This window comes from Piliocolobus tephrosceles, chromosome 5, assembly GCF_002776525.5.
Source record: "Piliocolobus tephrosceles isolate RC106 chromosome 5, ASM277652v3, whole genome shotgun sequence".
Classification (NCBI taxonomy): Eukaryota; Metazoa; Chordata; class Mammalia; order Primates; family Cercopithecidae; genus Piliocolobus; species Piliocolobus tephrosceles.
In genome coordinates this window covers 53,869,174-53,896,796 of record NC_045438.1, presented here as the reverse complement: position 1 = coordinate 53,896,796, position 27,623 = coordinate 53,869,174, and the positions used below count along the sequence as shown (strand labels likewise).

The 27,623-nt window shown below is 35.4% G+C and overlaps 1 protein-coding gene across 3 annotated transcripts; it reads right to left on the bottom strand.

Moving 5' to 3' along the window:
- Positions 1 to 615: 615 nt before the first annotated feature.
- On the bottom strand, positions 616 to 27,623 carry MYCT1 (MYC target 1). 3 transcript variants are annotated; one of them, XM_031935566.1, is made up of 3 exons: positions 27,426 to 27,623; positions 6,683 to 7,194; positions 616 to 2,146 (listed from the first exon to the last, which is right to left on the bottom strand). In XM_031935566.1, exons 1-2 carry the CDS (start codon positions 27,619 to 27,621, stop codon positions 6,683 to 6,685), a joined length of 708 nt encoding a protein of 235 aa, XP_031791426.1. In that variant the 5' UTR covers positions 27,622 to 27,623; the 3' UTR covers positions 616 to 2,146. The 3 variants fall into 3 exon arrangements, with proteins under 3 accessions (XP_031791426.1, XP_023061894.1, XP_023061895.1); XM_023206127.2 differs by lacking the exon at positions 616 to 2,146 and adding an exon at positions 14,939 to 14,992 and having other exon boundaries at positions 4,343 to 7,194; positions 27,426 to 27,608; XM_023206126.2 differs by lacking the exon at positions 616 to 2,146 and having other exon boundaries at positions 4,330 to 7,194.

Here is a 27,623-nt window from a genome sequence, read left to right as displayed (position 1 = left end):
GGAATACAGCCTCCTGAGCAGCTGGGATTACAAGCCTGTCTAGTTTTTTTATTTTTAGTAGAGATGAGGTCTTGCTATGTTGCCCAGGCTGGTCTCAAACTCCCGAGCTCAAGTGATCCTCCTGCTTCACCCTCCCAAAGTACTGGGATTACAGGCATGAGCCACCATGCCCTGCCTCTTTGGGAATTCTTAATAGGAGTTTTTAGTGTTTCCACTTTCAGTGTTGTTGAGGGTTTTTTATTTTTTCTACTTAGGATTCTTTACGTTCATTTTCACCAGGGAATTTCTTAATTTCTTTCTTATAGTGATTTTTCTAATTGATCCTGTGAGCTCTTTATGTAAAAGCATTAACTCCTTGTCATGCATTTTGTCAATTTTTTTCCCTCAATTTGCTCCTCAGCTTTGAACAAGTACCTTAGGCTACTCCCATCATGCCCTACAGTCGTCTACTCTCAGATTCCCATTGACCATTTGACTGATTTCTGTTACTTAATGGCACCCATTGCCATTCCTCCTGCCCAACTGTAGTCAATAATCTAATTTAACTTTCAGCCCTCCTGTTCTCTATTTTAGCTAAGCAGAGGCTTAACTATGAGGCCTGATTTTTCCTTTTTTTTTTTTTTTTTTTTCCTGACAGAGTCTCACTCTGTTGTCGATGCTGAAGTACAATTGTATGATCTCGGCTCACTGCAACCTCTGCCTTCTAGATTCAAGGGATTCTCCTGCCTCAGCCTCCCGAGTAGCTGAGATTACAGGCCCACACCACCACACCTGGATAATTTTTGTATTTTGAGTAGAGACGGTGTTTCACCATGTTGGCCAGGCTGGTCTTGAACTCCTGACCTCAAGTGATCTACCCACCTTGGTCTACCAAAGTGCTGGGATTACAGGCGTAAGCCACCATGCCCGGCCTGAAACCTGGTTTTTCAATAAAGACTCTTCTCAGTCTTGAAGTCCCTGAGTCCCTGGGACTCTGAGGACCCCACAGATCATAAAGGTGTCCATTTCTGCTGTAGCTTTTCAGTAGTGTCAGAGTGACGGCTATTGACAGCAGGGATTTGTCACTGGCAGCAGTGACACCTGCTGGCCCTGCAGCTCTAGCTCCTGGTCAGGCATTTGGGAACTAACATCTGTCCTTTCCCCAGCATACCTTACAAAAGCCACCACATATGCTAGTGCACTTTCATGGCCGTTCTCTATTTTACTTACACCACAATGAAGATCTCATTAAATCTGTTCTTCCAGCATGGCTTCAACTCTTGGAACCACTCTCAAGCTATAGCTACAATATTCTAAGCTCTTCTGTGGTTACAGACACAATGTCTATACCACAAGGATGAGAGATGATCAGCATTTTACCACAACAAAGCATGAATGACTTGCTTTTCAAATCAGATTAGGCTCACGCTTTGTGTCTCCCCATGTCATCTCAGCACGGGGACAGAGCTGCAGTGTGTGAGGCCCTGGACAGGGCCTTATCTGTAATTTAAAAATTGGTTAAAAATGTTTTACAAAATTCATGGGCACAAATGAGGTATAGTGATCTTTCCATAATTTTTTTTTTTTTTTTTTTTTTTTTTGAGATGGAGTCTTACTCTGTCGCCCAGGCTGGAGTGCAGTGGTGCGATCTCGGCTCACTGCAACCTCTGCCTCCCAGGTTCAAGCGATTCTCCTGCCTCAGCCTCCTGAGTAGCTGGAATTACAGGCTCCCACCACCACACCTGGCTAATTTTACTTTTAGTAGAGACGGGGTTTCACCATCTTGACCAGGCTGGTCTTAAACTCTTGACCTCGTAATCCACCCGCCTTGCCCTCCCAAAGTGCTGGGATTACAAGAGTGAGCCACCGTGCCCAGCCTCCATAAATATTTTAAGTGAGTTGAGAAGAAGTACTTAGACAGTTATTATCCATAGATTCTTCATTGTGAGTTAAAGTCACCCCAGATCAGCAAGTCAGTACCATTCTGGCTGTCCAGTATCATGTGATTCTGTGAAAGAAATACGCTCCCATCAGTAGCAGTGACCTGATTGCCAGGCTGTCCTCCTGAAACTGGGGTTCAACCGTGGAGACCCCATAGATAAAAGTCCTGGAGAGCTCCTGAGACATCTGGTTGACCTGACATGCTAGATACAGGGTCAAAGATCACCTGAAAGGGACAGAAAAAAACAAAAAAGGACTAGCATGCACACAGGTCTTGGTCTAGGTTCATGTGCCCTGTCCAGATGGCATTGCCAGCCCTGGCCAGTTCTACAGACTGAACTGTGATTTAGGAAACTTCAAAGAAGGTATTCTGAAGTGTGGGGCCCCATGAGACATGGGTCCCACTTGCCTGAGTGAGGGTAGAACTATCCTAGTGTCTAGACTATAGGGTCTATTTCTCATCAGCCATTTTTTTTTTTTTTTTTTTTTTTTTTTTTTTTTTTTTTTTTTTTTTTGTTTTTTTTTTTTTTTTTTTTTTTTTTTTTTTTTTTTTTTTTTTTTTTTAGACGGAGTTTTGCTCTTCTTGCCCAGGCTGGAATGCAATTGCACAGCCTCAGCTCACTGTTACCTGTAACCTCTGCCTTCCAGGTTCAACTGATTGTCCTACCTCAGCCTCCTGAGTAGCTGGGATTACAGGCATGCGCCACCACACCTGGCTAATTTTGTATTTTTAGTAGAGACAGGGTTCTTCTCCATGTTGGTCAGGCTGCTCTCAAACTCCCGACCTCAGGTGATCTGCCTGCCTCAGCCTCCTGAAGTGCTGGGATTACAGGTGTGAGCCACTGCGCCCGGCCATCACTCATTCTTTGAATTGGTATTGGGATGAATTTATTTCAAGTTGTAACGTCATAAAAGGATATGAGTAATCTTAAGTAATGGAAGTTTATTCAAAAGATACTGCAGCCATTTTACTCCAGGTCTTTGTTATTTTAGTCTCTCCTTTCCCTTCGAGGTCTCTCAGTGGCAGTTCTCCCATTCTCTCCCTTCATCGCCACCCTCTCACGCAAAGCAGGGCAGATCTAGTTCGGTCGGTTACTCACATCTGATACGGAATGCTCTGATCCAGTCCCACACGGCCAGCATAGCAGGCTTCGTCTCCATACAAGTTCATCGCCACTTTTCTCAGAGAAAACCGTGTACCTGGCAGGTGCTAGGAAACTTCATGGTCTGTCCAGTGCAAGACTCCTGATACATTTCATCAAACTGTCTTCCAAAAGGGCAATGCCAGTTTACCTTGCCACCAGAAATATGTGGGAGCATGCCCTTCTTAGTACATTTGCCAGCAGCAAGGAGATTCATTATTTCATAAATAATTAGCTAATATGGGCCAGGCTCGGTGGTTCACACCTGTAATCTCAGCACTTTGGGAAGCTGAGGTGGGCGGATCTCTTAAAGCCAGGAGTTTAAGACCAGCCTGGCCAACTTGGCAAAACACCGTCCCTATTCAAATAATAATAATAATAATAATAATAATAATAATAATAATAATAATAAGCTAATGTGATAGACGAAACTACTAGAGTGTTGTTTAAATGTACATGGGCACTTTCTTAGTAGTAACATGCAGTATAAACTTGTTAATCAATTAATTTTTCTCTTTGGTGAATTGCTTATTTTGGTTCATTACCAATTTATCTATTTACACCTGAGTATTTTCCATATCTATTTATGTGTGCTAATCATAACTTCAAGATATTGGCCATTTTTGCCATATTTATATGAACTTAACTTCTTTCTTCATTTTTCTGTTCTTGCTTGTTTTTAGACTTGGATACATTTATCTTTTAATGAACAGAATTTTAAATTTTTTTAAATAATCAAAACTGTTAATATTTTCCTTTGTAATTTATTTCATCCCTTTGGCTATTAAAAAGTGCCCCTTTTCTATTTCATAGATTTGCTAAACATTTATTTCAAATTTCCTCTATTTTTAAGATAGCCATTATTTAAAATGCTTATTCTCTAAAAACATTAATTAAATAATTCTGTAATTATATATTTAGCTAATGAGATAAGAATCTAAGTTCATGTTTTAAATAAATAATTTACTAATTCTTCCATCTGCATTAATTTAAAAAATCTTGTAAAATTTATTTGTGACATTACCCTTTCTCCATTATACATTTTTGTATGAAAAAGGATTTCTGTCTCAGTCCATTCATTTACAAATAGTCTAGATGAGGTTTAAATACTAAAGTAAAAAGGAGACTTTTCTTATTCAATAACTTTTAATACTCAAATTCTGCAGTATAATTTTTCATCTAATGTGTTTTCCTGATTTAATCTGAATTTTATAATTTCTTGACTCCTTGCTTTTTAGAACAGTGTTGGCTTTATTTCATAAATGAATTTTGAATAAAACTTGACATCAATTTATTTTTATTTCATAATCCACAAAACATTTCAAATTAAAGAAATACAACATTAAAAGTCTCCAGTTTTTGCTTTAATTTCACATTTCATACACTCACAATATTTAGGAAATAGTCATTTTGACTGTCTTATAACTGGGATAAGGGTTACAATTCTGCCAGATGGTTAAATGCCCCAGAGGATTTCTGGTCTTCTCTTCCTAATTTGGGAGATATAAAGCAGTTTTTACTCCCAATATAAATTCTTGATAAAAATCATACTCTGTTGATTTTTCATGTTAGACATTAAGGATAACATGTAAGTAAAAAAAAAAAAAAAAAAAGTAGCCTTGATACCAAGTTAATATTCTCTTGAAATCTTACTTGGCTGCTAAATTTCTTTGTTGAAAGCCAACTTATAACAAATTGGTTATCCTGTTAGCCTTTTTCCCTTTTTCTTTTCTTTCTTCCATTTTCTTCCTGCTCCCTCTTTCCCTCACTTTTTCTTTCTGGCATGTTTAATTAGAGAACATTTTCTATAAGCATTATTGAGAATAATTGTCCTTGAGGAATGATGGGTAACATAAGTGAAATGAAAATAATAAAGAAAATGCTACATGGAATCTCTTATTCTTGAACCATGTTCAGACACTATTAGCTGTGACCACTGCAGTAGGAAATGAAAGAGAGCACTTTTTCATTGAAAATCCCAGTGTTCAAAGAAACAAAGAAACGGCCACATAAACTAAATATTCACGATATTGGAAATGAACCACAGGCTTTTTGAGTAATACTCCAGTTAACTCATGTCCTTAAATGAGAAGGGCAGCCACAGATATCTGCCCACTGGAGCTCTCTGGTGCCCACATTTAGGGATGCATCCTTCCTTACAAGGGCAGCCACCTGTGGAAGTGGGTTCTTAAATAACTGTGTGCACCAAAGACCATCTGGCATGGCTTAATCACTGTACAAAGTCTCTGCAGAGAAGTTGGAATTGAGATTCGTAGAGAAGCAAACAAGGGATGATGCCTGATGATTAAGAGTCAATCCAGGAAGGAGAATTCTTCATGGGTAACATCTATTTCAATAACAAACTCTCTCCGCAGTGACTCATACTTATTTGTCTGTGAAGTTACAAAAGAAGATCCCCAGAGAAAGTGCTTTCCAAGTTGCTAGATGTAAGTTTAAGAAAGAAAATTTTTAGCTTAAGAAAAATGTGAGCTTGGTTTTAAACTTGAGTCTTGTTTTTAGGCCAAATGAATTGGGTTTTTTCCTGTTGCCTTTCTAACAACATAATGACAACGGTGAAGAAAAGGTAAATCATCATGTTAGTAAATCCAAGGATTTTGCCTCAAGAAAGTAGATAACTATTCTTGGGAAAAACACATAAAGAGTTTGTCCAGAAAAAATTAGTGTCAAAAATGAAACATCCAATGACACCAAAAGAGTTCAGTTTCCTGTGCTTGAGTCCCACACTTTTCATAATGAGTAAAATCAAGGAACTTTAGAATGTCCTATGTTCTGTCATTTCGGACCCACACATTCTATTAAAAAACCAAGATTGGCCAGACATGGTGGCTCATGCCTACAATTCCAGCAATTTGGGAGGCCGAGACAGGAGGATCATTTGAGTTTAGGAGTTTGAGACCAGCCTGGGCAACATAGTGAGAATTCATCTTTACTAAAATTCAAGAAAATTTAGCTAGGCATGGTAGTGCACCCCTGTAGTCCCAACTACTTGGGCACTAAGATGGGAGGATTACTTGGGCTGGGGAGATAGAGGCTGCAGTGAGTTCTGATGATGCCACAGCAAATCCAGCCTGGTCAACAGACAAAGACCCTGTCTCAAAAGAAAAAAAAAAAAGAAATCCAAGATTGTAAAATGTCAATATGATTCACTTATCATTCTAAAGAAAGTAAAATCCAAATTCCTTAGAAGATTTTTCTTTAAAGTGACACAGTGATTTTTTTTCTCTTTCTAGTCACATTGGAAGTAAATGAGGATTGTAATCCACAAATATCTAAAGTTTTAATTTTAATTAAAATATATACAATGCATCTCAGCGGATTCTTACATTAGAATCACTATTTTTAATAAGCCTCACATTGAATACAAAATACATAAATATAAAACCCTTGGGAGAAGATATTACATTTTTTGAAACAAAAGGGAAAACATGTGCTCCAAGAAAATACGTTTTACATTGTAATGTCCAACTTGCACAACCATGTTTCAACTTGGAACTCATTAGTTACTTGGGCCATGCCCTCAAAATTCTGTTTAGCCTATTTACGATTTCCTTTCAGTAAAAGACAAGACAAGAAAGAAACAAAAACCAAAAGCACCCTACTCAGGAATCTGGGAATGCCTTGATGATGGACTCATAGGCAGGTGGGGGCGGTGTTGAAAGGCCCACTCGAAGACTGTTACTGGACCAGTAATCAGGACGGCTCAGACTGTGGGAAGTGCTGATAGTGGGAGAGATACTGGAAGAAGGGAGAGTCACCAGCTGACTCTCAGTTTCCACAGGAAGTGGTGGACATTGCAGAAAGGGATGGAAAGTAGAAGCTCTGAAACTTGATTTTCTTGGAAAGGAATTTGCTTGTTCCAGGGAAGCTTGTCGCTGGAAAGTGAGACTGGCCAGGCTGAGGTTGCTGCGACGTTCACAACCACTGTGGCGGTAAAATCCAGTTCTGTTGAGGCCATGGGAGTAAGAAGACCTAGATCTCCTGCTTGAACTCCACTGTGAGATGGGAGCACTGGCTCTTCTTCTTCTAGACAGACAAATGAACACAGCCCAAATAAATCCTCCAAGTACCAGCCCGATTGCCATGGATACGGTGAAGGACATGATAAGGTCCTCTGAAACAAAGAAAACAAATTACTAAATCAATATTTAAATAGGTTTTCAACTAAAAACAAGGGTCAGCATATATGCTGTAATTCATAGAATACTGATTAATTTAAACATACTTTGAATCAGGGAAATAGAAGATGGTGTTAGGTGGATATGAACAAATGAAAGCTGATAATGCTTCCATTTATTCAAGCAGAAAGATACAAAATAACACTTTCAGCTGTAGCATTCCAGGTCACTTAAGCTGTTTTATCATCTTTAAGAAATAAAAGATAAAAGTAGTCTTACTTGATGTCATTAATTTATGGCGTTTAGCTCATACATTTTTTATAGAGTTGCAAATGTAGCCCAAAGTTGATTTCCTTTTGAATTATAGTAGTAACTAATGTGCTGGATTGATAAAGAATTTTGTCAACACTTTAACGTTGCCTTTTCCTCTGTCTGCTTTCATCAATCACATTGATTTCTGCCACCTGCAGTCTTCATGATGCCTCACTTCCTTTGCTCTGTCTGAGATAGGAAGTGCTGGAATAGAACCATCTGGCCAGCTGACTGATTTATGTCATATTTCCTGAACTCCCAGACAGTCACCTATATCTCTGACTCTTTGATGACTTGACCTGTGCAGACTACTGGGCTCTTTCTTGTTTCCCAGGTTCCAGCTCATGCTTCTATTATGCCCTTGGGATGATGAAATTCCTGTAGCCCGTACCTCCATAGCATCTCTGCTACACACCAGTATTCTCTAATTCGTAGAACTTGTAATTTGTTCAGATTTCCCTTTCTGGGGAGAAAAATGCCTTTTCCTAATGGAAATGCTACCTTTTTGTCTCTTGTAAACTAAATACATATTCTCAAATGAAAATGGGTAACTGAGTCTCCTCTTGCCACACTACTTTGTATAGAAAAACTCTGGATATTAGAAGACTCCTCCAGCCTCTTGGTCCCCCACATTTCCCCACCATGATGTAATCCACAAGTCATGTTGGTTTCTCACTGTACCAAAGCCTGTCATTCTCTCTGAAACTCTGCGATTTTCCACATATTTTTCCTTATATCTGAATTCAATATTTTAATCTTCTGTCTGGAAAACCCATTCTTCAAGCTCCACTTCAAGTATATCTTCAATAAAGACTCCGACATTTCCTAGACAAAAATGAGTTACTGCTAAGTGGAAAGGTAAGCTATCGTAGCGAATTGCTTATCTAGGTATATTCTGTATCGAGAGAGCCATAGCCTGAAAATTAGCTGATGGGTGTTGTGAGACTGGGGAAGAGGGGGAGAAAATGGCCACAGAAGTTTTGCTGTTCTTCCCATCAAGAGATAGTCTATTTCTCTACCCCTTGAATCTGGGCGGGCTTCATGACTTGCTTTGACGAGTAGGATGCAATGGAATTGAAGCTATACAAGTTCAAGCCTAAGCTACAAGAGGCTCAGCTTCTACCCTTCCTGCTCTTGAGACCCCTGCCATTGTCAGCATATAAATAAGGCCAGACTAGCCTGCCAGATGATGAGAGACACATGGCCCAGAAACCCCTACAGCCCTAGCCAAGAGCCTGCTAACCTGGACATATGAATGGCATCATCCTATATAATTCAGATGCTAGTCAACTCACCAAATGATTGTGACACATGAGCAAAAACCAGCAGAAAATCCACCAAGCTAACTTCGTCTCAAATTACCAATCCACAGGATTGTGAGCTAAGCAAATTATTATTTTAAGCTACTATGTTTGGGGGTGGATAGTTACATGGCAAAAGTTCTCTGATACAGGGTTCCAAACTCAGCTCTGTTCGTAATATGTTTTGTGATTTTTAGGGAATTTGTTTAGACCCACTGATTTCATTATATATGTGTGTGTGTGTGTGTGTGTGTATACACACATATATATATGAAGGAGTTAGATTTTATGATTGCCAAGGTTCTTTTTAGCATGTTGTTGTAATCTGTGATAATATATAGACTACCGAGAACGCAGAAATAACAAAACAAACTAACGTTAATAACTACAAAGGAATAATCGCTGCTGTCTAATTTTAGGATATAGTTCGTGTCCTTACACTGTATATTGTCACATTTATCTCCTGTGGAAAAGCTATATTTATTGTGTCCTACTTTCACAATTATCTGTACAAATAGTTATATCAACATTCTCTAAAACAACGGCTTTGGGCAAAGATCCCAGGCACATTTTTTAGTGTATTATATCACTTAATCCTCAAACATCCCAATAAAGGAAATGCTAGTGTTATTCCCATTTAATAGTTGTGGCTACTGAGAAGTAAGTAGCAAGCCCATAGTCCCACATCTGGTGAAGGTCAAGTGAGGATTTGAGACCAAAGCGTCTTAATTAATAGCTAAATTATTTATTTATTTTCTAAGTGTAAGGTAAGAAAATGTTAATCTACAATGAAAATAAGCAATACAAAGTGCATAAAAATTTGTCGATTCAATACCAGAGTATATTGTAACCTGTTATGAACAGAAATACTTGAGAAAACGGTGGTTAAATAATATTGTGTGTTCTACAGATATATTTCCATGAATCAATAGCCTTTAGTGGAGACTTTTAAATATCAACAAGTTCAGCTATGGATGCAGAGAAATGGAGTTTCAGCTAAAACAAAATCAAAAATGTGTTGGACATAAATTCCTCATTTTATAGATATTGAAACGGAAGCTAAGGTTTGTGTGGTAGAATTAACACTTGATTTATTGTAATAACTGATTGGCAAGTATCACTGGTTAGGGAACTATTAGTTACACTCGTGTGTGATATAAATGAGAAGACAAATACTCAAATTTACAAAGTATATGTCCTTGCTATTGTGTGCAAATGTATGTAACCACTACTAGAGTCTGACTGAAGACTCTAAATATCTCAGTATATAAGCAGGCATAATAGATAAAATTTAGAAAGAGATATTTCCTTGATTTCAGCAAAATGAAGTTAAAACCAGAATCTGAAAGGAGAAAATATATTCAGTTAGTCAACGAAAGCATTTAAAGTTTACAAGAATCCTTATACATGGTCTCTGTGTATGCCCTTTGAGACTCTCATCTTCTGACAAATCAGATATTCCAAATATAAATATTATTTATAGTGGAATAATAGCAAACTTTAGATTCAAGAAAGAAATAGAAACTATTTAAATCAATGAAATCAATGAAAAATAATTTCTTGTCTATTATTGTGATTGAGGCCAGGCACAGTGGCTTATGCCTGTAATCCCAGCACTTTGGGAGGCCAAGGTGAGAGGATTGCTTGAGCCCAGACCAGCCTGGGCAACATGATGGGATCTGTCTCTACAAAAAGTAAAAATAAATTAATTAAATAAAATATAGCGATTAAGCAAAACAGCAATTAACAAAAATACAGTGATTAGCAAAAACAACAAAAATAGATGGAGTGAGAAATACATTTAAATTTCAGATGACTGTTTTATTTCCAAAATATATTATTGTTCTGATGTAAGAAAACTAAGATAATATCCAAACTCTAATGGACAAGTTATTATAGAATATAGTGAGCCATCACAATCTTCTTAAATGACAAGTTTCACTTTGGGGAGTAAAACGATTATTTTTGTGGCACTAAAACTGTAACAATATTTCCATAAAAGGAATTTGACAACAAACCTATTTAAAATGATCATTCTCTGTGGCTTGGTAATACTTTGATTTGATACTGTAAACCTATTGTCTATGCCCAAAATTTGGGGAAATGACTTAAAATATCATCAAATATTGGGTTATATAGATATCCAAAAAAGATTAAATAATGAATTTAAAATGTACATGAGAATCATAAGAATAACATATACATACAATAATAGGCTATTTAAGTTTTGAATGAATATAAAGTAGGATAAGATGGAGGTGCAACAGAAATTATAAAAATTACAAAAATATTTTTTTTGATATGGATTTGTTTAACTTTTGCTCAGTAGAGTACACGTATCATGAAAATGACTTTTTAATCCACAAAGTCAGTAAAATTCACACTTTAGAAATTGTATTAGTCTGTTTTCATGCTGCTGATAAAGACATACCTGAGACCGGGCAATTTACAAAAGAAAGTGGTTTAATTGGACTTACATTTCCACATGGCTGGGGAGGCCTCACAATCACAGTGGAAGGCAAGCAGGAGCAAGCTACACCTTGCCGGGATGGCAGCAGACAGAGAGAGCTTGTGCAGGAAAACTCTCCCTTATAATAACCATCAGATCTCGTGAGACTTACTTACTATCACGAGAACAGCACAGGAAATTCCTGCCCCAATGATTCAATTACCTCCCACTGGGTCCCTCCCACAACATGTGGGAATTCAAAATGAGATTTGGGTGGGGACAGAGCCAAACTGTATCAGAAATCATTGCACTAATTCTTATACCTTGCAGAATATTAAAACACCTACAAATAATACCGCTGACAGAAGAATTTCTAAGACTTCCTGAGATATGTGGTAAAATGCTTATCTAACTTCTTAAGCTCCCTTACGTCCAAACAGCAAAGGCAAATGTAGAAATGAAGAAAGGCAATGAGGAAGAGATGCTGAGTCAAACAACAGCAGTGGTCTTTCATACACATTTTTTTTCATTTAATTATAGTTAATGATTTTTCTGACCTGCCCACACTAGAATTTAGAAACTGTGTGATGAAGGCAGCATCTACTGGTGATACAGCTTTAAATTTTCATATATGTAATTCCATTCTGGCAGACTTTTGACAATGTATTTTGGGATCCTTTTTTAAAACCTGGTGTAGAAGAAAATGTAACTGAAAAAAAAGACATTGGCACAGATATTGCTTTTTAAAAAATGATTTGCCTTCTTACTTCTCAACAATCTTAGGAGAAGAAAAATGAGCCATAATCTTTCTTCTTATAATTGCAATATAATGCAACTTATAAGACCAAATGGTTACTTTTAAAAATGTAACTTTCCTTTTGAAAGCAGAAGGAAAAAACTCTAACATTGGTAAGGTATGCCATATAAATTAAATATATGTCATCCTAATTTGTAATACATACCTACAAAGCTAGCAAGTAGATGGCACATAACAAGCCCTCAGTGAACACTGGCTCTTCCTGCTAATAGTTGTGTAATTTACTTAAGTCATTTGACCCTTCTTGGCCTAATAATAACAGCCACGTTCGTGTCTTTCAATTTTAATATTGTAATATTGAGTATGATTTTTAGTAAATATAATCAATACCTCAAATGCCTTCCACTGGTATTAAAATTTAGTAGAGGTCACCATCTAGTGGCTTGAGTTGAATCATTCCAACTCTGAAAGTGATTTGATCAATGACAGCAGAATGAAACATTGTTTAAAACATTCAGAAACCCTTTGCAGTTGTAAGAATGGTAAGTTCAACCTTCACCAAAGCAGGCCATGAAGTCCTTGGTATCATAGAGTGTACAGGAGAATGGTTCAGGAAATAGAATGACTTTTGACAAAAAGGATTTTTAGGGACAATAATATTTAGAGCCTAGAAATTTGATTGATTATAATAATGTAAACAGCCAAGGAGTATTTTCCATTATATCTCATCTGCCAGAACATCTTATTGGGTCTGTTTTCACAAACAAACAAACAAAAAAATCCAGAATTCAACTTCTCACTACCCACTCTGCGACTTCACTGATCCAAGTGGCCACATTCCCACATCTGTGACATGGACTATGGTCTTCCTGCTTCTGTCCTTGCCATATCCACACCCCAAAAATGTGCTCAATACAGTAGTCAGAGAACATTTTAAAATATAAGTCAAATCATATCACTCTTCTGTTCTAAATCCTCTGCTTTTCCCAGAGGTGAAACAAATGCCTAAGAATGTCCTGAAAGTCCCTACTTGACAGGCTCCCAATTATCTGAGCCCATCTACTCTTCCTCTGGGTCACTCGCTCTGTCTGCACTTCCCTCCTCACCATTCCTTAAGTACATCAGATGGGCTGGCTCCTGACTTAGGGCCCATCACTGGTTATAATCTACTCCTAAAATTATTTCCTCAGCTATCTGTATGGTTAATTTCAGGTCTTTTGCTCATATGTAACTTTCTCATTGAGGCCTACCCTGGCTGCTCTACCTAAAATGACATCCTGTCCCACCTCTGAAGCCTAAATGGAACTCTTGTTTTTCTTTCTTCCTTTCTGGTTAATGGAAACTAAATTCGTTAATTTATACTCTTTAAGAAAATGTGAATGAGATACATAAGCATTATGAGCTGGAAATGTCATTATATTTGAAAGATAGGAGGATAACATATATCTGGAATGCTTTAAAAAGCTTCATGGAAAAAAATAAATTGTAGATGCCTTTTTGTGAATGGTAGTGGTCAAATAAACAAAAGGCTTGGAGACTTGAAAGTAGTTTTGATCAAAAGCATAAAGCACAAGCCATATTCTGAATATAATTAGTTAACAGTATTGCTAGAGGAGAGGGCAAATTCAAAAGGATCAAGGTAGCACACCGCTTTCTGTATATGATAGACTAACATGTATCAAGCCACTGAGAGCAAGCATACAATAGAGAATAAAATACTTTCTTAAATTTGTTTGAAGCCATCAGAGACTTATCAAAACCGTTAAATTGAAGGAGCAAATTCCAGGAGAAGAGAAAATCTCTCATCACAATAATCTGTAAAGAGAAACAAAAATATCTGAGTAGAATGCTGTGCACTATCGGTAAGCTTAGAAAACATAAGTTAGTGTTCAGGGGCTGCCAAGGAAATTGGACCCTAGGAAACATCCCAGACTCTGGAATCAGGTGCCCTAAGATCTACTCCCTAAGATTAATGGTAAACAGGAAAAAGACCAGACCTCACAAAGATAAAAATATAGATCAATCCCAAGTTGGACTGAGGTGATCTTTCCCTAACTAACTGTCAGAAGGAAAATTTTACATATAAATAAAATAGAAAGTTATATATTTAAATAAATTTATATATACCTAGTAATAAATTACAAGTCATCCTAAGAGGCAAGACAAAGTAAACGAAAACTAAGAGAACAAATAGAAAATTGAAAAATACCTGTAAGTTATGAAGATATTTGAATTATCAGACAAAATATTAAAATAACTGTTGATTAATGTGTTTAAAAAATTAACAAGTTAAAAATTTTCAGCAGATATTGAGGATCTTATAGATAATAAAATATCTAATGAAAATTATAGAATATTTTAACTGAATTCTGATAAAATTGTGAAATATCAAAACGTGTGAGATGTGCCTAAAGCCACATTCATAAGAAAATTTATAGCTTTATAGGTATATATTTTAAAATAAAAAAGCCTAAAAAAATCAGTTATTTTGGTTTCCATATTAAGAAGCTAACAAAGGATCACTAGCTGATACATAAGTAAAGTAGCATACAGTAAATAAGAGAAAGCAGAACTTAACGAAACGGGCAAAAAAAAAAAAAGAAAGAAAGAAAAAATAGAGGAGATTATCAAAGACAGATATAAAAAAATCTAATAAAAATTAATAAAATACTAATTGGAATGACAAGGATGGAAAGAGGACAGAAAGAGAAAGAGGGGAAAATAATGGGCAGGAGCAAGAGAAAGAGACAGAGAGAAGGAGAGAAAATCACCAATATCAAGAGTAAAAACATTAGAACAGATTATACAGGCAATAAAAACATCAAACTAGGATTCCAAATCAGCTTTTATGAACTGACCCTTTCAAGTAATAATGACTATAAACACTGGAAACAATACAAAAAAAAAAAAAAAAATTCTACCTAAGGGCCGTAAGAATGACCAAATGCTTGCAGCTACTAGAGAGGAGTTGACACCTGGAAGAAAAGAACACCAAATATTAGTCAAGTTCCAGTTTTCAAACCTTTTAACCTGAGGGCAGCTTCCAGTCTGGGACAGGTAAATTGATAATTGAAAACCTGCACTGTTTCTGATCTTAAGAAACAAAGGACAGAGATTATGGAAACAAGAGCTGCTAAGAATGTGAGAAGGAAATCCTGGAGAAGAGAAAGCCAGAGAGGATAATCCCCAAATTTTACTTATAAACATTTCACATATCTTTGGTTGACTCCTGAATCACACATATACGGGACATATTCCAAACAGCACTAGAGAAAAATAAAATAAAATAAAGTAATATTTAAGCTGCTGCCCAAGGGACAGGCTTTATAGGTTTCTGTAGTTGTAGTTTCACAGAGTTAATTGCCTGTGAAAATAAATTAGGGGGAAAAACATACATCACAACACTCTTCAGGGTAATACAGCAGAATCCGTTCAAAATGTTCAAGATACAATATGAAATTACTTGGCACATGAAGAAACAGGAAAATGTGACCCATTCTTAAGAGAAAAGACAGTCAACAAAAACAAACTTTAAGATGACCCAGATATAATTAGCAGACAAAAATTTTAAAGCAACTCATACGTCCATGTTCAATGATTTCAAGTAAAACATTCACAATGAATAAAATGATAGGAAATTTCAGCAAAGAAATAGAAACTATAAGAAATAACAAAATAGATATTCTAAAACTAAAAAAAATTGAGAACTGAAAAAAATTTATACCATGAGCTTAACAGTGAAATTAAAGTAAGAGAGAAAAGAATCAGCCAACTTAAAGGTGTATTAATAGAAATGATCCAGTTTGAAAAATGGAGAAAAATATTGGGGGGAAAAAGCAAGCCTCTAGGACTTGTAGAACTGTATAAAAATATTTAACAGATGTGCAATTATAATCCCCAAAATAGAGGAATGGGTGAGTGGAGCTAAAAACATTTTGAATAAATGAGGCTGAAATTTTTCAAAATTAGTGAAACAAATTAATTTACAAATCAAGAGTCTCAGTAACATCAAGCAGATTATATATAAAGAACTATGCACATCATAGTCAAACAGCTGAAGATCAAAGGTTAACAAAAAAATCTTGAACACAGCCAAATTACAAGCAATAATAATAACACTACATTCATAAAAGACAATTATTTGAATAACTACTCGCTTTTAATAAAACACAATGATATTTTAAAGTGATTTTAAAAAAGCTGTCAACTCAGAATTTTATATCCAGCAAAAGTATCCCTTAAGTATAGTAATGAAATACATACTCTTTCAGGTGAAACAGAATTCAAATTAATCACCAGCATACCTACACTAAAACGTGTGCTGAAGAAAATCCTTAGTCTGGGGAAAATGAAAACTGGGATCTTTAAGAAGAAATTGAGACTATCAGAAATAGTATCAGAGTAAATAGAGAAGATTCTTTTCTCTCAATTTCTTTAAAATTCATTTTTCTAGTTAGAGCAAAAATTAAAATATTTTCATATGAAATGTATAGTTTATATAGATTTAATATGCAATAATTATAAAGAATTGGGACAGGATATACATAAATCTATTAGTTTGATTGATTTAGTTTTTAAGAGATTTTAGAGGCAGGGACTTACTATGTCACCCAGGCTGGTATCAAAGTTTTTGGCTCAAATGACCCTCCCAACTTAGTCTCCAAGTAACTGAGACTACAGGCACACATCAATGCACCCAGCTATTAGATTGTTTTTTATTGAAAATCTTATGTATTCTAAAATACAACTACAAATTATATTAAGCAAGATTGCAGAATTTAAGATTTATATATAAAAATATGTTTATATACTAGCAGCAAACTACTGGAAAGTATAATTACACCATTACAATAGCATCATTAAGCATAACATACCTAGGAATCTTTTTCACAAAATGTATGCAAGATGTCTGCACCACAAATTTTGGAATACTACTGAAAGAAATTAAAGGTCTAAAAAATGGAGAGATATACTATATTTGTGAATTACAAGCCTCAATATTATTAAGATGCCAACTGCCCTTATATATAAATAAATTTATATAAATAAATCAACTAAAATTCCAATAAACAGGCTTTTTGTATTATTTTACAAATGGCACTAAGTTGTATATGATGACAATACAAAGGAACAATAAAAACAAAGCTGGAAGCATCACACCACTTGATTTTAAAATATACTACAAAGCTATAATAGTCAAAACAGCATGGTACTGGCATTTACATAGCCATTTAGATTAATGAAACTTAATAGGGAGGAGGCCCAGTAATAAATCCATGCATTTGTGACAACTGATATTTGACAACAATATCAAAAATGCTCAAAGGGGTAATTATTGCCTCTTCAATAAAAGGTAATGGGAAAACTGTATATCCACATGCAGAAGAATAAAATTGAACCCTTATCTCATACATATGGAGACGGGCAGATCACAAGGTCAGGAGATCGAGACCATCCTGGCTAACACGGTGAAACCCCGTCTCTACTAAAAAATACAAAAAAAAAAAAAAAACGAGCCTGGTGAGGTGGCAGGCGCCTGTAGTCCCAGCTACTCGGGAGGCTGAGGCAGGAGAACGGCGTTAACCCCGGGGGCGGAGCTTGCAGTGAGCTGAGATCCGGCCACTGCGCTCCAGCCCGGGCGACAGAGCTAGACTCCATCTCAAAAAAAAAAAAGAAAAGAAAAAAAGAAAAATCAACTCAAAATGGGTTAAACATACAAACCTAAGACCAGAAACCCAAAAAACTACTAGAGGACAACATAGGGAAAAAGCTTTATATTGATCTGGGCAATTATATTTTTGCATATGACAGCACAAGCAAAAAGCAAAAATAGACAAGTAGAATTGTGTCAAACTACAAAGATTCTGCACAGTAAAGGAAACAACAGAGAGAAGATATGCCCACAGAATGAGAGAAAATATTTGCAAACCATATATCTGATAAGAAGCCAATATCTAAAGTATATAAGAAGCTCACACAACACAAAAGCAAGAAAACAAATAATCTGTTTAAAAAATGAGCAAAGGACCTGAATAGACATCTCTCAAAAGAAGCCCCACAAATGACCAACAGTTAGATGAAAAAATGCCCAACGTAACTACTCATCAGGGAAATGCAAATCAAAGCCACAATGGAATATCACCTCACATGTGCCAAAATGCTTATTATCAAAAAGACAAAAAATAATGAATGTTGGTGAAGATGTGGAGAAACGCAAACTGTACACTGTTGATGAAAATGTAAATTAATGCAGTCATTGTGGAAAACAGTATGAAGGCTCCTCAAAACTTAAAAATAGAACTACCATAGAATTCAGCAATCCCTCCAGGTGGACATTCTAAGGAAATGAGATCAGAATCTCTAAGAGATATCTGTACTTCCATGTTCATTGCAGCATTGTCACAATAGCCAAAACACATAATCGATCTAAGCGTCCATCATCAGATGAATGGATAAAGAAAATATGGTGACATAGATATGCATACACACACACACACATATATGGTGTCTATAATGGAATGTTATATTTCAGATGCTCTTAGACTTATGATGAGGTTGTATTTAGATAAATCCATCATACATTGAAAATGCCATAAGTTGAAAATGCATTTAATACCCCTAACTTACCAAATTTCATAGCTTAGCTTAACCTACCTTAAATATGCACAGAATACTTAAAATAGTCTAAAATTAGGCAATTCATCAAACAAAATCCAGCTTTATAATAATAAAAGGTAAAATTTTTAACTTTAAACAGATTTTTATTACATAAAAGTTGTCACATAATTGGATATTTCTCTACTTTGTACACGATTGTTCTCATTCTCCACAGAAAGACGGCTTAACTTCTCATCTGGTGGTGGCAAGCACCAAAATCCTTATTTTAACAGAATAGTAGTAAAAATACCTCAGTGATTTAAGTTGAAAGCAGTACATTGGTACATGGCTCTTATACCCAGCATCAGGAATATACAAATGTCTTTTTATTTGAAAATACAAAATAAATTATCTGTAATCATGAACAATGACAGCAGTAAACCATTATATATTTTGTCAACTAAACCAGTAACTGATGGTTACAGTGATTTCTTAAACATCAGTCAGCCATTCCTTCATTTTCTCCGACTGACTTCTCTGAAGTTACTGGTGAGGAACACTGCCTTGGGCTTCCTGTCATAGTTCATTAATAAAGGTAAAGTACTATCCTAGTAGTTAGAACATGCCACCTCTCATACCACCTCCCATTCCACCCATTGCACCCATTCCAGGGTCCTTCTCTTCTTTAGGAATTTCTGTGACTACAACTTCTACTGTAGTTAACAGAGAGACCACACCAGCAGCATCCGATAAAGCAGCTCTCACAACCTTTGTTGGGTCAATACTTGCTTTTTCCACCATATTCACAAAATCTCTGACTATAGCATCATAACCAACTTCTGAGGAACTTTGCATAATTTTTGCAACTATCAAAGATCTTTCAACACTTGCATTCTTAGCAATGGTCATTGCTGGAATTTTGAGTGTTCTTTCAATAATTTCTATACCAATTTTTTTATCTTAACTAGCTGGAGTCAATGAGTCCAAGGCTGGAATGCCCCAAAGTAGGGGAAATTTTTACAATACTAATAAAAAATAAAAATAATAAACATTAAAGATCAAAATTCAAAATTCAAATTACAGTTTCTACTGAATGTGTATCACTTTCATATCATCATAAAGTCAAAAAATTGTAAGTTGAACTATCATAAGTCAGGGACCATCTGTATATAATAAGGGAATGTTATTATTCAGCATTAAAAAAAATCCTGTCATTTTCAGCAACCTAGATGAACCTGGAGGACATTATGCTAAGTGAAATAAACCAGGCACAGAAGGACAAATACAGCCAGCCACCAGCTTACCATGGTTGGATTTGGGATTTTTGGCTACGATGGTGCAAAAGCCATATGCATTCAGTAGAAACTGTACTTCCAGTACCCATATAACCATTTTGTTTTTCATTTTTAGTAGTGTTGAATGAATTACATGAGTTATTCAATACTTTTTAATAAATAGGCTTGGTGTTAGATGATTTTGCTCAACTATAGGCTAATGTAAGTGTTTTGAGCACATTTAAGTTAGGCTATGCTAAGCTATGATGCTCAGTAGTTTAGCTCTAGTAAATACAGTTTTAACCTGATATTCTCAACTGACAATGATTTTGTCTGGATATAACCCCATCGTAAGTGGATGAGCATCTGTACTGCATGACTGCACTTATTTATGGAATGCAGAAAAGATGAAGTTATAAAAGCAGAGAAGAGAACTATGATTACCAGTGATTTGGGGGTGGGGAGAAAATGGAGATGCTGAGCAAAAAAATGCAGTTTCAGTTGTGCAGGAGTTTGGAGTCCTAACATACAACATAGTGTCTGTAGTTATGAAATTATTTCTTATACTTGAAATTGGCCAAAAAAGTAAATCTTAGTGTTCTTACCACCACAATAAAGCTGACTACCTGAGGTGGTGGTTGTATTAATTAGCTTGATTGTGGTAATCATTTTACAATATATATGTATATCAAAATTTCATGTTGTACACCTTAAATATATTGTTTTTATTTGCCAATTATACCTCAATAAAGCCTGGGAGTGAGAAAATACAAAAGGTCCAGAAAAGCCAAAGTAATCTTGAAAGAGAAAAACAGTTATTAATGTATTGTATAGTTTCAAATAGCTAGAAGATATTTTGAACATTCTAGCACAAGGAAATAATAAATGTTTGCAGTGAAGGAAGTGCTGATTATCCTGATCTGATCATTACACATTGTATACTTGTTTTGATGTTTCACTCTGTACCCCATAAGTATGTACAATTATTATATGATAAAAATTGTTTAAAAAATAAAAGGAGAACAAAGTTGGAAGATTTATGTAACTTCAAGACTTACTATAAAAGTCAACAATTTGTTTCATTGAAACAGAATGGAGATCTCAGCAACAGGTTTACACTTACATGACCATTTGATTTTCAACAAAGGTGCCAAACGACTTGAATAGAGAAAGTCTTGGCTGGACACAGTGGCTCAGGCCTGTAATCCCAGCACTTTGGGAGGCCAAGGTGGGCAGATCACTTGAGCCCAGGAGCTTGAGACCAGTCTGGGCAACATGGCAAAGCCTTGTCTCTACAAATACAAAAAGACAAAAATTAGCCTGTTGAGGTGGCATACACCTGTAGTCCCAGCGATGTGGGAGGCTGAGATGGGAGGATCACTTGAGCCCAGGAAGTTGAACCTGCAAACAGAGTGAGACCCTGTCTCAAAAATAAAATAATAAAATAAAATAAAATACAGAAAAAAATATTTTCAAGAAATTGTGCAGAAAAAGCTGGATATCAATATGAAAACAATCCCTCAATTTCTACACTATATGCAAAAATTTAATTTGAAGTGGACAATTATGGATCCTAAATATGAAAGCAAAAATTTTAAAGTCTTAAAGCCTTTAGACTGGGAGGGGGCATTTGGAAACTTTTTGGGCTAGTGATTATGTATCTTGATTGGGCTTTGGGTTACTCAAGCGTGTGTGTCAAAATTCAACAAATGTTCTGTTATGATTTGTACACTTCATTTTTATTCACCTTATATGTTTCATTGTATGTAAATTTGACTTTAAAAGGAAAATAGTTGTAAAATATAATTGAATTCCTGTTAATGATATGCATACTAAAGTAATTAGGGGGAACTGTATTGATGTCTTCAGTTTACTTTGAAATATATTGACTAATAAGATGAAAGAGAAAATGAGTTTTATAAAAATGTTACAGATAGAATTCAGATGGTAAGGTATATGGGTGTTCACTGTAGAATTCTTCTAAGGTTTATGTATGTTTGAACATTTTCATAATAAAATGTTGAAAAACTAATGAGAATGGCATAAACAACATTTAAGCAATATATTTTGAAATTTAATTCAAATGGTCAAATTCCTGGAAAATACGAACTCCCTTAACTAACAGAATTGATAGAAAATCTGAGTAATCCCAGTAATCCCAATGAGATCACTTGGACACAGGAAGGGGAACATCACACACCGGGTCCTGTTGGGGGGAGGGGGGAGGGGGGAGAGATAGCATTAGGAGATATACCTAATGTAAATGACGAGTTAATGGGTGCAGCACACCAACATGGCTCATGTATACATATGTAACAAACCTGCACATTGTGCACATGTACCCTAGAATTTAAAGTATAATTAATTAATTAATTAAAATTAAAAAAGAAAATCTGAGTAGTTCACCATTGTTAAATAAATGGAATGTGCCATTAAAAACACTCCAACGGAAAATACTACATATAGTTACAATAGTGAATTTTCCCAAGCACTTAAACAATAAACAATGCCATCTTATACAAACTTTTCCAAGTAATAGAAAAGCAGGGAACATGTCCCAACCTGTTTTACAAGGCTTGCATAACATTGATACCTGACAAAGCTGTCAGAGAAAGGATAATTACAGGCCACTTTCTCTCATGAATTTAGATGCAGAAGTTTGAGGTCAGGGATGTATTAAAAAGTCCAGTCTTACGGCTCCATCTCACATCTATTGAATCATAATCTCTGAGCATGGAGTCCAGTGAGAGATGAGTTTTCATAATTCTAAGTAATTCTGATGCAGTTTAAAGACAAGCATTTGTAAATGTTTTTCAAACTTTCTAGGTAACTGAGATAAGGGAACTAATGAATAGACTATTAATATGCAACATAGACATTTCTTTTTAAAATACAAATTGAAAAAATGAATTTGTGAAATAGTATTTGTTTCCTTTTGGGGAAGATATAGTGGAAATTCTTGGGACATATGCCCAGCCCATAAACCTGTTCCCCTCTCAACTTCTTTGGGAACATCCTATGCCCATCTGCTGGGGTGCCCCCTAAGAGCCGTATTTTTCTACAGGCCAAAGAGCAGTATTTTCCACTAGTAGCCAGGGATCCCTCCTCTTGACAGCACTTGATCCCTAACAAATCAGTTCACAACCCTGCATCTCATCAATTACTTTAGAGAGTATTAAGTCTGTTAGCAAGGATGCACAGAAAAAAGAAAAATCAATGCTTCACGTTTAAATTACTAAATAATTTTTAAAACATATAGAATAAATAATAGCTTGAAAGTCAACATTTTGACTGCAATAGTTGGATATTTTGAAAGAGAAAAGAGCGCTTTGAGTTTTTTTGTTTGGTTCAGTTTCTAAATGCTAAGAGCCTAAAGGACTTAAGAACATAACTTTTGATCATAAACAGTATAGGAAAGAATAAACCATGGCCTATGAGTCAATTTCCATACATCTAAAGAGGAGGAGCTTTGGAGAAGCAAAGAGGAGCTATATAGAATATGACCTGTAAGGGTTTTGGAGAGGCGAAGCATCACTCTCCATCCCTCCCTGTGATGAGCTACAGATTGATTAGGGAATCCCAGAGAAACTGGTACTCATTTTCAGCTTTCTGGGGAAGATGGCAAGCCGCTCTGAGAACCCCTGGGTGTCTGAAGAGCAGATAAGGAAGTGAGGTAGGGAGTGGGGGACATGGTGTTACTGCATCCAGGCCAAGGGCACCTGATGTAGCCCAACCTCCTAAGGAAGGCTCCTGCAGTTCTAGGGTTATGGGATAATACTGAAAATTGTTCTGTGCCATTGAGACAGATGGAGAAGTACTTGAATAAGGGCCAGTAGACCAGAGGGATATACAGAAAGGAAAAGTCATGCTGTTAGCTAATATTACACAGATCATGTGAGCCAGATTTTATAGTAGGAGATTTCAGCAGTGAAAATCAGAGAAAGGGCAATGTCTCAAAAGCTGATGAGAAATACATGTCAGTAGATGTCAGCAGAGGCCAGAACTTGATCAAGCACCAAAGGTCCCCTCTCTCTAATACACAGAATATAACCCCTCCACCCATCCACACCCCCCTCCAACCTTAAAGAAAATTCCCAGAGGGAGGAATATGGAGAGATTATAAATCACTGGATTTCAAGTGATCAGGTTAAATTAAATCAAACTTTTACGCTGATATTCAAAATCTTGCAGAAATCTGCCTCCAACCTGCCTTACCAACTATGTCCCTGAAACAACCACACACAGACTCTCTAGTCAAGCTGTTCTTTTCTCCACAAACTTGCCTGGGTGTTTTTACTTCTCCATGTTTGCTGATGACATTTTTCCTGAGTTCCCCAAACCTCTTGAAATACCTTATTTATGTCACTGACTCCTAACACATAGCCTAATATGGTCAGCGAATGCTTCTGAGTGAACTAATGAACTGAATGAGAATGAGCTGACGAGGGAAAGAAATGAATGACTAGAATGTCCTTCTTAGAATTAATCTCCCTGTCTGAAATTTATCTTTCTAGGAGGAGATAGCACCTCATTTTTTTTTTTTTCTGAGAAAGATTTAGGGCTTATTTCTGCCATATATTGTGCTAACTCATATTATCAACCATTGCTATTTTATCATGTGTTATTTCACAACTATATAGGTTTGTATGTGCATATGTATAGATGCATAATCACCTCCAAAAGCATAATCCTTTTGAGACAAACATTTTACTTTTGGTGAGAACTGAATTAAGTGAATAAATGCAAACTCCTGCAACAGTATCTTCCTCCAACTTTTCATAATGCTAGCCATAAGGGAAAAAATGCAAAGTAAGACAGCAGAAACAACCAAAACTACATCTTCTACAGGACTCTCAAGTACTAAGAGAATGACTGAGTTCAGTATTTATCTCCTATTGCCTTAGAGGAGGACACGGCAAATTTTAACGGGCCATGTTTCCTGCAGCTTTTATGGGAATGTTTATAGAGAAAGGAAGTGCATTAAAGAAAGCAAAAATAGGGAGTGGAAGGTGATAGTCTGCATCTGTGTTGTCACTTTCAGGCCAACTTTGTTGCCAACCCTTGCACTTAAATGCTTGCACACCTTTAGGAAGTTTTAGTGAGTGATAGCTATGAAAACGCCACCTATTGTTTTTGGTAATAACCCGATATTACTATCCCATCATTTAGCGCTCATTAAAGTAAACCAGAAAAGTCATATCAAGAAAACAACTTTTTATGTAGCTTAAAGTGCTACGTCTGAGAGATTTATATGGTTCAATGTACAAGTTTTCCTTTTCTAAGCTATTTTTCTTTATTTTCCAAATTCAATGTCCCAAACAGATGACTGATTTGGGAAGCAATAACAATGCATTTCACTGCATTGTACAAGATTCTCAAAATAATATTTTTGAGGAGTCAGTGGTCAAAATAGACATCAATTTGGATACAAAAAAGCAATGGAAATTTAGAAGATTGACGTTTATATTTCAGGAAATGTACATATTTTATATGTTTGTATTTTTATTCACATTTTATACTTCATATTTTTACCCCAGAAACAATAACACAATCTTTTATATATTTTCCTAAAATCATCAAACATTATATCTGCTCTCCATATTTCCATTCGCTTTGTTAATGTTTATCAATGTAACACTCTCTTTTCTGGTTTTCATTATTTTCATCTAATTTTCATTACAGTCACATAACAAGAGAAAGGAAAAACTAGTATTTGTCTTTGAAATAATAGGTTTTAATTCCCTCTTAAACACAGATTTCCATATTAAAAATATCTAAATTTTTAGAATCATTAGGTGGACTCCAACTAAGCATTCTCTTATTAATATCCAGTTTATTTTAATGATTATTATCCATGTTTTAGTCAGTGAATAATGATTTGTTTTTTTAAATAAACCTGAAATTTAATTTTGAATGGTTTAAAAAAAAAAAGATTGACTTCTACATATTAATTTTTGCAAAAAAGGCTACTTTACTTTTGAATAATTTATACAGATAACCTTTTTTATAATGATGAATTTGATTTAGACAGACTATAGCTCTTTTTCAGTGTGTATTTAGCACTTATTTTCTCTATAAGTGAGGACAGCAAATAATATTTTAACAAGCATATAATCAGACATCCACAATTCAAAGACTTCTGTCTAGTGCTAGCTACCTAAAATAACCTATTACCAAAAGCCTTTCTTTACAACATACTAGAATAATCTATTTTCTTCTTAATTTTGTTACATAAATTTATTAGGAGCTCACCAATATCCTTTGTTTTCAGGCTTCCAGCAAACATAAATGTAGGTGAGAAAAAAAGAATGAGCTAGTTCTTTTTTTTTTTTCTTATGCTGAATTTTTAATATCTTTTAAAACCAATATATATTTGTCCCCACATTTTTCATCTAAGAAAGTACATAGGTTAAAGGACTGGAGTGAATTCTTTTCATGCAGATTTCTGTGATGGTAGACATACAGATTGCTGGGCAAAGTTGGCCACTACTGCCCACTGTCTATGTGAAAGTTCCCAAAACTCCGCCTTGAATCACAGCAGAAAGTCTGAATTGTTCACTGAGAGGATTAAAAACTTGTTCTGGGCATATAAACAGATCTGTTCAGATATACTATTTTCTTCATTAAGGTGTTTTTCTGAATTTAATTTAAATTGCCTCCTTTAATATAAAAATGTCCCTGAACCCAAGAGTACATGTCAACTTCCCATGTGAGCCCTTCTTCTTTGTACCTCTAAGCCTGGAGCAACAGAGTTTTGACCTCAGCACAGACCCATTGTCAACATCAGGGAACACTGGACTGTTAGCTGTGGCTGGACTCAGACAAAAATACTCCAAAAAATACTTCTGTATTGTTCTTTTCCCCCACCCCCGTGATAGGCTTCCACTGAATGTTACACGTCATGTTATTTCCATTTAATCTTTTCTACTAAAGTTTTCTCAAATTTCATATTTTTCCATATTTTATTTGTTATACTCTAAAGTCATTCATTTATTTTACCTGTGTTATCGCACTTTAAATTCACTCATTTAAGTACAGATGTTATTAGGCTTCACTTTGGAAATTAAAGCACATAACATTCACAACATAGGTGAAAATAGTCTCTATGGAAACTCTTGATTTCATAAAATAAAATATATAATCTATAACCTTCAAACAAATGAAAGTTAATTTTTCCCACACAATCTATATGCCATATTCTAAGCAGGAATTACCTCCAACTTATGTTTTTTATTTTTATCCTCATTATTCCCTAATTTTATTTTATAACATCAGCCAAAATCTGTACTTAACACCCAGATTCTTCTTGAATATCTTCATAGAACACTATAAAGACATAGAAATATATTTCTATATATAAATATATTTCTGCTAATAAATGTATGAAATAAATTTCTGTTAATAAACATATGAAAACTTTAAATAATCACTTTATAGTAAACAAAATGTCTCAGAGATTTTCAATGTTTTAATAAATCACGCAGTGCATTTCTCACATCCTAATTTTAAATTTTAAACAGTAAAAGAAATACCTTACCCCAAAAGTTTTCTGGCCATGGGCTCCCTAAACTTGTTGTGTTATTAGCCATAATATCCACAAGAAATAGAAGAAAGAGAAGAAAAAGAGAAAGAAAAACCAGTATGTCGAAAAAAAGCAGTTTGATTCTATGTCTTTGTAGTACAGCAAGAGAAAAATAATTTTTACACAACCCCTCATATACTTGTGTTCGCATAA

Excerpts from the sequence above, each read along its gene's own strand:
- MYCT1 (XM_031935566.1), bottom strand. The coding sequence starts at position 27,621 with ATGCGAACACAAGTATATGAGGGGTTGTGTAAAAATTATTTTTCTCTT. Across the intron at positions 7,195-27,425 it reads ATGGCCAGAAAACTTTTGGG|AGGACCTTATCATGTCCTTC; the intron begins GTAAGGTATTTC and ends TCTTTGTTTCAG.